The sequence below is a fragment of the Triticum aestivum genome, chromosome 1D (genome assembly GCF_018294505.1).
Source record: "Triticum aestivum cultivar Chinese Spring chromosome 1D, IWGSC CS RefSeq v2.1, whole genome shotgun sequence".
In the NCBI taxonomy this organism is placed as follows: domain Eukaryota; kingdom Viridiplantae; phylum Streptophyta; class Magnoliopsida; order Poales; family Poaceae; genus Triticum; species Triticum aestivum.
Genome location: NC_057796.1, coordinates 205,705,240 through 205,714,818, shown reverse-complemented (window position 1 = coordinate 205,714,818; position 9,579 = coordinate 205,705,240). Strand labels below are relative to the sequence as shown.

Genomic DNA, 9,579 nt, shown 5'->3' with positions numbered 1-9,579 from the left:
TAACATAATTTGAGATTCTAAATAACAAGTCACTCAAGCGAGCAATCATATCAGAATTGTATTTCAATTGTCTCATAACATTTGCATTGAAGTGATCTTGTTTTCTAATGTAGTTTTCAAACTCATAAAGGCATTGACTAGGGTGCATATTGTGAGGATTGTCATTATCATTGAACTTCATTAGAGAATTTACCCCTATCACCTTAGGCAGTGGTGGTGTATTAAGCCCATGTATTTCTTCTATAGGAGGTAAATTTTTGACATCCTCAGCTTTAATACCTTTTTCCTTCATAGATTTTTTTGCCTCTTGCATATCTTCAGAACTGAGATATAATATGCCCCTCTTCTTCGGAGTGGGTTTAGGATGTGGTTCAGGAAGAGTCCAAACATCATAATTTTTCAAGATGTTATTCAGTAATTCTTCAGCTTGTCCAACAGTTCGTTCCCTCAAAACACAACCAACACAACTATCTAGGGAGTCCCTAGAAGCATCGGTTAGTCCATTATAGAAGATATCAAGTATTTCATTTTTCTTAAGAGGATGATCAGACAAAGCATTAAGTAATTGGCAAAGCCTCCCCCAAGCTTGTGGGAGACTCTCTTCTTTAGTTTGCACAAAGTTAAATATTTCCTGTAAGGCAGCTTGTTTCTTATGAGCAGGGAAATATTTTTCAGAGAAGTAATAGATCATATCCTGGGGACTACGCACACAACCAGGAGCAAGAGTATTGTACCAAGCTTTAGCATCACCCTTTAATGAGAAAGGAAATAATTTGAGAATAAAGTAGTAGCGAGTCTTCTCATCATGAGTAAAAAGGGTGGCTATGTCATTCAACTTAGTAAGATGTGCCACAACAGTTTCAGTTTCATAACCATGGAAAGGATCAGATTCAACCAAAGTAATTAACTCTGGGTCGACAGAGAATTCATAAGCCTTATCATCAATAAAGATAGGTGAAGTAGAAAACTTAGGATCATATTTCATTCTAGCATTCAGAAATTTTTCTTTATACTTGCATAATAATTTCTCTAGATCATCTCTATCCTTACAAGCAACAATATCTCTAGTTGTCTCCTCATTCATAACATAATCTTCAGGTACCTTAGGAAATTCATATCTAGGAAGGCTAGTTCTAGCAGGTGTTTCAGGAGTTTCAGTTTCAAGCTCATCATCGGATTCAACAACATCATGTTATATTACTCTAGCAATTTGTTCATCAAGAAATTCACCAAGTGGCACATCATCATTATCAAGCAAGGTACTAGCATCATCATAAGCATTATCCATAGCAGAAGTAGCATCATCAATAACTTGCGACATATTAGAATTGATAACATGTGCTGGTGTTGCAAGTTTACTTATAACAGAAGGTGAATCTAAAGCAGAATTGGATGGCAGTTCCTTACCTCCCCTCGTCTTTGAGGGAAATATCTTAGTCTTAGCATCCTTCAGATTCTTCATAGTGATAAATTGATAATAATCCCAAGTGACTCAACAAATATAGCTATGCTCCCCGGCAACGGCGCCAGAAAAAGGTCTTGATAACCCACAAGTATAGGGGATCGCAACAGTTTTCGAGGGTAGAGTATTCAACCCAAATTTATAGATTCGACACAAGGGGAGCCAAAGAATATTTGAAGGTATTAGCAGCTGAGTTGTCAATTCCACCACACCTAGAGATTAATCATCTATAGCAAAGTGATCAGTAGCAAAGTAGTATGATAGTTTTGATAATAGTGGCAACAGCAATAGTAACGGTAACAGTGATAGCAGTAATTTTGTAGCAAGTGCGATAGTAACGATAGCGGTAGTAACTTAGCACAAACAATATAAGATAAATTCGTAGGCATTGGATCGGTGACTTGTTGGATGATATTAATCATGAGACAGTTATAACCTAGGGCGATACGCCACTAGCTCCAGTTCGTCAATATAATGTAGGCATGTATTCCGTAAATAGTCATACGTGCTTATGGAAAGAACTTGCATGTCATCTTTTTCCCTACCCCCCCCCCCCCCCGTGGCAGCGGGGTCCATATTGGAAACTAAGGGATATTAAGGCCTCCTTTTAATAGAGAACCGGAACAAAGCATTAACACATAGTGAACACATGAACTCCTTAAACTACGGTCATCACCGGGAGTGGTCCCGACTATTGTCACTCCGGGGTTGCCGGATCATAACACGTAGTAGGTGACTATAACTTGCAAGATCGGATCTAGACATGGATATAATTATGATAACATAAACGGTCAGATCTGAGTTCATGGCACCCGGGCCCAAAGTGACAAGCATTAAGCATGGCAAAGTCATAGCAACATCAATCTTAGAACATAGTGGATACTAGGGATCAAGCCCTAACAAAACTAACTTGATTACATGATGAATATCATCCAACTCCTCACCGGCCAGCGAGCCTACGAAGGAATTACTCACTCCCGGTGGGGAGCATCATGGAATTGGCGATGGAGAAGGGTTGGTGATGATGAAGAATGAATATCCCCCTCTCCGGAGCCCCAAACGGACTCCAGATCTGGCCTCCCGACAAAGAACAGGAGGTGACGGCGGCTCCGTCTCGTGGATCGTGATAATTCTTTCTCCCTGATTTTTTTCTGGAAAAATAGGATTTTATAGCATCGGTTTCAGGGTCTGCGGGGCCACCAGGTGGGGCGCGCCGGGAGGGGGGCACGCCCTGGTGGGTTGTGCCCACCCAGGTGCCCCCCTCTGGTGGGTCTTGGCTCCAGAAATTCTCTTTATTGATATAAAAATTCCTCGCAAAGTTTTGTTCCATTCCGAGAACTTTTATTTCTGCCAAAAACAACACCATGGTAGTTCAGCTGAAAACAGCGTCAGTCCGGGGTTAGTTTCATTCAAATCATGCAAATTAGAGTTCAAAACAAGAGGAAATGCGTTAGGAAAAGTAGATACGTTGGTGACGTATCAATTTGCGAGAATACTCTATGTGCTTCACTTAAATCTTTTGAGCTAGGTAGTTGCTCTAGTACTTCACTTATATCTTTTTGAGCACGACGGTGGTTATATTTTAAAGAAATATGCTCTCATGCTTCACTTATATTATTTTGAGAGTTGAATTTTTTTGAAGAAACATTATGTTCTTGTGCTTCACTTAGATCTTTTTGAGAGTTAAGAATAGTAATGGTAATTTGCACAAGATATGAATTTGGTCTCAAAGTGATAGATATTCAAGAGGGATATAATCAAAACTTTCATGAAGATCATTGGATATTATAAAACTTGATTCCTTGCAATAGTTTTGCGATATGGAGATAATGATATGTGAGTCATGTTGGTGAGTAATTATGCTTTAGTAAGAATATTGGTGTTAAGGTTTGTGATTCCCTATGCATGCGCGAAAAGTCAATAGTTATGCAATGAAATTATATCCTACTTGTGCTGCATTATTCAGTGTTAATTATGTCCAATGCTCGTTTATGACCGTTTTCGTTTTTTGGTTGGTCGCTTCTCAATCTATTTGCTAGCCTTCACTTGTACTAAGCGGAAACACTGCTTGTGCATCCAACTCCCTAAACCAAAGTTGTGACAAATGAGTCCACCATACCTACCTATGTGAGGTATTTCCATGTCGTTCCAAGTATATTTGTATGTGCCAACTCTAATTTTCAAAATGAATTTCCGCTTTTTGTGCTCGTACCGCTCATGAGGCAGCACAGGGTGGCCAATATTTTCCATGCTAGGTATATTATTCTCAAGATGAGTGTTTATTCACTTGCCATTGCACGAAAGTCTGGCCGGTAATAGGGATGCCCAGTCCCGAAAAAAAAATTACCATGATAATAAATTCCTTGAAAACTGTTGGTATGGAAGGCACTCGTGGATACAGCTAACCATGGATTGTGAAAGAATGGTGGAAATGAAATAAACTTTGCTTTCTGTTTGGGAACCGCTTATGATTTATCTAGCATGGAAGATAGTGGGAATTCTCGGTCGTTTTCATTGACAGGAAAAGCATGGTAGGATGAGATTTCAGACCTAGCTATTTGGGGGCATGCAATCGTAGCTAGGATTCCCTTACCGCCGACACGAAGTGGGGTTAGTAGGGGGTGGCTGACTAGCAATACTCTACTTTTGTGCGACAGGTGCCACATCAAAATTGTGCATTGGGTATTTGAACATCAAACCACCCTTTTCATACATATATTTGGTCAACATGCAAGTGTGTTCGTGTTCTGACCCTTTCCCGCATTATTCTTTTTGCCAAATTTATAAACAGCACACGAGTTGGATGCAGAAACCGTCTGCGATTGGGGACGCAACAGACACGGTTCGGTCAGACTACCCGTGTGCCACGCCCGTGCCCCTGCAGTCACTCACATCAGCACAGTAGATTGGGCTCCACGAGGCTTACCTCCCGCTCTCAAAAATATCTACTGCCTCGTAATCTCCAAAATATCTACCGCCTGGAAGGTTTTTATGTTTGATAGCACACGATTAGTATGTGCGGACCGTGTGTCATGTCTATTACTCCCTCTCTGCTCCAAGAGACGGTGTCCGGAGAATCGGGCACCACTGGCGGGAGGATTGCCCACAATCTAGCCCACTCTACAATTTCCTCCAGCTCAAACATGCGACGGAACAAGATGTTCCACTGCCCATTCTGGGAGGCCGCAGAAACCAGGATCCTCGGGTCAACGCAGATAGCAAACGGACTAGGGAAACCGACTCTAAGAGTCTCGCCACCAACCAAAGGATCCAACCAAAACTGGGTACCTTCCCCATTACCTATGGAGAAGGAAAGCCCAAGACGAATATCCTCCTTAATCTACTGGATGGATTTTCAAAATTAGGAACCACTCAAACGAGAGCATGTCATGAGAGGCTAGCCACGAAGTATTTTGCCTGGATGTGCTGCAGCCAGTGTCCACCTTCTCCCTCGCCCCGTAATCTTAAGTAGGTGTAGCAAAGCTCATTTGAAAGCTGAAATTTTTTGGTGCGAAAATGCTACATCTACGTAAAGCTTCTAACGTAACCTACGTAATTACCTTCCGCACTAACTAAACTATCCCCTCTGATTTCAAGGATGGGCCCGTGCCCCAATTACTAAGGGCTTTGCTACACCTACGAAGGGATTATTACGTTCTTTACATAATTGCTGATCTGACAACTTTTTATTTGTCATTTGTGGGCCGCACAGGCCCACCCTAGAATAGGGAGTGGTTTGATTGGTGTTTTGAAGAATTACTTAGGGTACGTAGCACCTCTTCGTAGGTGTAGCATTTTCGAATTACTAACCAATATTTTTTCGATAAAGAATTACTAACCAATATAAGAGTGCCAGATCAGAATATACGCAAGATGCGTAAGAACCATTACCTAGGCGTAGCTTTACCGTTTTCAGTGTCATTTCTCAAAATTGACAAAAATAAAAAATGACATTTATGCAATTAAGCAAAAGGAAAAAGCTGTCTCGGTACAAATCCTAGCATTATCCAAATCATCACACCTGCAGAATTGTAAGGTCGCCGATGCTGATGGCAGCGAATGGCTTATCCAAGGTAGACCGCCGTTGAGCAGAGAGCTCCTGTGCGACGGTGCGCATGGTCGGCCGGGCATCAGGGTTCGTTCGAACGCACGACAAGGCCACAACAAAGAGGAAGACCAGCTGCCCAGCCAATTTCCCGGCAGGAAGGTCCAGCCTCTGGTCCACCACGTCCTTGAGCAGCAGGAGCGCCGACTCGCCCACACCACGCGCCTCGTCCAAGCTGTACAAGGAGCTTATGAGCTCGCCCGGGAACTTGCCCATCAGGATCTCCATGGCCACGACGCCGAAGCTGTACACGTCGCATTTGGTCGTCACCCTCAAGTACGCGAGCTCTGCGGCAAGAAACACGACGACGACTGTGAGATTGCGGGCAGCGATCAATGGCGTCATATGTGTATGGTACGTACCTGGTGCCATGTAGCCGTAGGAGCCGGCCATGCTGGTGCAGTTGGAGCGCCCGGGCGCGAGGAATCTGGCCGTGCCGAAGTCCGACAGCCGGGTCTCATACTCGGCGTCAAGCAGGACGTTGTTGATGGACACGTCGCGGTGGATCATCGGCGGCGAGCAGTCGTGGTGCAGGTAGGCCAGCGCGTGCGCCAGTCCCCGGATGGCGCGTACCCTTGCCGGCCAGTCGAACCTTTCGCAGCTGCCTCCGTAGAGCACCTTGGTGAGGCTGCCCCTCTCGACGCGCTCATAGACCAGGTACATGCACCCGCTGGAGGCGCAGAACCCGTGGAGCTTGACGATGTTCCGGTGGCGGACGTGCGTCAGGGCCCTCACCTCGTTCTCGAAGCTCTTCTCACTGATGCCCCTAAACGCGTCGTCTGTCTCCGACGCATCCAGCTTCTTCACGGCGAGGCAGTGGCCGCCTGGAAGGTCGGCCTGGTACACGCTCCCGAAGCTGCCTTTGCCTATGCAGTAGGCCTCGTCGAACTGCTCCGTCGCTGCCAGGATGTCACCGAAGGAGATCTCCACATCCTTGCCCCATATTGAAGCCTGCAGAGCCATTGCGCTGCCTCTCGCCGTCGCCGTTCTCTCGGTCTCTGGCGTATCTTCGCCCTCGCCGGTTCGTCTCTTCCTGCGGACCACCACGCATGCCACGGCAGCGACGGAGGCCAGCAGCGCAGCGGCAACAGCCAGCAGTATGACAAGGTTCAGCCTTGCCTTGTGCCGCCGAGAACCACCGCTGTCAGAATTCAAGTGGCAGGAATTCAGGCCAGCTACGTCGCCGCATAGACCCGGGTTGCCACTGAGGTCCAACGTCTCCAGCGTGCTCATCTTGCCGAGCAGAGCTGGAACCTCGCCGGCGAGACTGTTGCCGCTCAGGTTCAGGTACCAAATGGAGCTTAACATTGTCAGCTCCGCCGGTACGCCTCCGTGAAGATCATTCTCGGACAGGTCCAGCAGTAGCATCGTGGCGATGTTCCCTAGTGTCACAGGGATTCGGCCAGACAACATGTTGTGACCAAGATTCAGCTTGAGCAGTGCTAATTTTCCGAGCTCGGGCGGGATCGTGCCGGTGAGACGGTTGGATGCCAGGCTCAGATCTCGCAATGCAGCCATGGCACCGTAACCGGGAGGAATTGTTCCGCCGATTTTGTTGCCATCCAAGTGCAGGTATGAGAGGCTCCTGAACTGAGGCCAGTGCTCCGGGAGCTCGCCTTCAAACAGGTTCCAGGACAGGTCAATGTAGTACAGGTCCGGCAGCTGCGACCCGAGGATCCCTGACAAATTTCCGGCCAGTCGGTTGCCTGCCATGCGGAAGCGCTCAAGCTTCTCAAAGTTGCTGTAGCAGGCGGGCACGTCGCCGGTGAGGTGGTTGTTGTCCAACGCGAGAAACCGGAGGCGCGGCGCGCTCTTGCACAGCCCCGGTGGCAGCCCACCGGAGAACCTGTTGTCTGACATGCTGACCATGGACAACAAGCCGTTCCCGCCAAGACCCGGCGGTATGGCGCCGGAGAAGAGGTTTTCGAAGGCGATCAGGCCGCGGATGTTTGGCAAGCCGGCGAGCTCGGCCGGAATCTCGCCCTCAAGCATATTGGTGCTTATGGACAGCCTCTGGAGCGCCGTCATGTTCCCGAACTCGGCCGGCAACCGGCCGGTGAGCTTGTTGTCATACAGCCGAAGAACCTCTAATCTGGTGAGGTTGCCCATGGTCCGTGGGATCGTACCGGAGAGTTCATTCTCGGAGAGGTCCAATAGCTTCAGGTCTGTCAGCCTTCCGATGACCGACGGGATCGGGCCGGAGAGGTTGTTGGTTGCCAGGGAGAGGAACTCCAGCCTCAACGCCATCCCGATCTCTGTGGGGATCTCGCCGTTGAAACGGTTTCTGTCCGCCTGAAACACCATGAGATGTGTCCAGGCCGTGAAGTAGTCCGGCAAGATCGTCCCGGTGAGCATGTTCTTTGACACGTTGAACTCCTGTATTTTCGTCAGCTTGGCCAACGACACCGGCAGCTTCCCAGAGAGCTTGTTCCCGGCGAGGCCGACGACGGTAAGGTTGGTGCAGCCGCTGAGCTCCCTCGGAATGGTTGAGTCCAGCAGAGCGAGGCTGACATTGATGCGCTCCAGCGAACGGAGGTTGCCGAGAGAGGCGGGGATGGCGCCGCCCAGCGGGTTGCTGTGCAGCTCGAGCGCTCTTAGCCCTGAGATGGAACCGAGCACCGGCGGTATTCCGCCGGAAAGACTGTTGGAGCCGAGAATAAGGCTCTGAAGTTTGGTCAACTTGGCGAGGGACGCCGGTATCTCCCCCACGAACTGGTTTGACGAAAGGTTGAGGTGCTCAAGGTTGGGCATGTACACCGGCAGCATCGTCGGGATCGGACCCGAGAAGCTGTTGTTGGACAAATCTACAGACCTGAGGCCGAGGAGTGGCGCGGACACGTTCGACGGGAACGATCCCGTCAGCGAGTTGAAGCTGAGGTTGAGGCTGCCGAGGCTGGGCAGCGATGAGAGGTCCAGGGCGTCGAGCGTGCCCGCGAGGCCGGCGCCGGACACGTCGACGCTCACGACCCGGCCGAGGACGTCGCACGACACGCCGTGCCACGAGCACGCTGCGGAGGTGGAGTTGGCGGCGGCCTCCCGGTCCCACGAGGCGAGAGCGGCGAGACGCGGCAGGCTGCTCTTCCATTCCACGAGCGCCTCGGCTTCGCCCGGCGCGGAGCTCGCGCCGCGCAGCTGTGAGGACGACATGAGCAGGAAGAGAAGGAGCGCGCCCCACCATGCGGCGGCGCGCCCGGACGCTTGTCCTTGCTGGGCACGGCGCTCCATCGCTAAGCAGCTTCGGATGAGTTGGATCGCGGATGCCAAGCTAAATTGCGCGCGCATCCTTTGAATTCAGCACCAGGACCTCCTGCTGGAATCACACAACACGTGTTGATCCATCCAGAGTGCAGCTGCCGTCATGGCGACCATTACCACGCACGAACGAGTCGATACAGCTTGGAATTTGGAAGCTGGCCGGGCTGGTGGTTGGAGAGGCCTTTTTCGACCTTCGATTCCTCCCCTCGTCATCCGGGCTCTACCCTCGTCATAGGGCTGGACCGCTCCCAGTTGCGGTCCATTGCTCGTCTCGCGCCCGTGGCTGCGCGCCCGGCAGCAGGACCGAGCTCGTCTCGCGCCCGGCAGCAGGACCGAGCTTGTCTTGCACCCGGTGCAGCAGGACGGGTGATGGAGACTATTTTTGGGCCGGCCCTTTGGGTCTCAGCGCCGGGGGCCGTCCAGGGGTGTGTAAAGGAGCGACCTTTCCACTCGTCTTTTTGGTTGGGGTAGCAACGGGTCTCGGGTGCGGTGGTGTCATGGGCATAGCCCGTGGCTTGGTGCTACCCGGTGACCATGGCCGTGTGGGCCGCATGGTGGCAGGGGTGTGGCGTTCGGTGACGGTGAGTGTTTGTTGGGGTGAAAACCTGTTCTATCCTCGGACGGACCGGCGGCGGCGTAGCGCGTTACCTTCTCGAAGGCGTCGTCGCGGCTCTCACCGGTCATCGTGTCGCTCCAGGGGAAACTCTGACCCCGGGTCAGGCGGTGGCGGCGCGCGGCGCGCTAGCGTCGTAACCTT

At 50.1% G+C, this 9,579-nt stretch overlaps 1 protein-coding gene across 1 annotated transcript; it reads right to left on the bottom strand.

Moving 5' to 3' along the window:
* Positions 1–5,477: 5,477 nt before the first annotated feature.
* On the bottom strand, positions 5,478–8,520 carry LOC123158431 (MDIS1-interacting receptor like kinase 2). Its single transcript, XM_044576427.1, has 2 exons — positions 5,930–8,520; positions 5,478–5,854 (listed from the first exon to the last, which is right to left on the bottom strand). Exons 1-2 carry the CDS (start codon positions 8,331–8,333, stop codon positions 5,478–5,480), a joined length of 2,781 nt encoding a protein of 926 aa, XP_044432362.1. The 5' UTR covers positions 8,334–8,520.
* Positions 8,521–9,579: the final 1,059 nt, after the last annotated feature.

Excerpts from the sequence above, each read along its gene's own strand:
- LOC123158431 (XM_044576427.1), bottom strand. The coding sequence starts at position 8,333 with ATGCTGCCGGTGTACATGCCCAACCTTGAGCACCTCAACCTTTCGTCA. Across the intron at positions 5,855-5,929 it reads CTACGGCTACATGGCACCAG|AGCTCGCGTACTTGAGGGTG; the intron begins GTACGTACCATA and ends TTCTTGCCGCAG.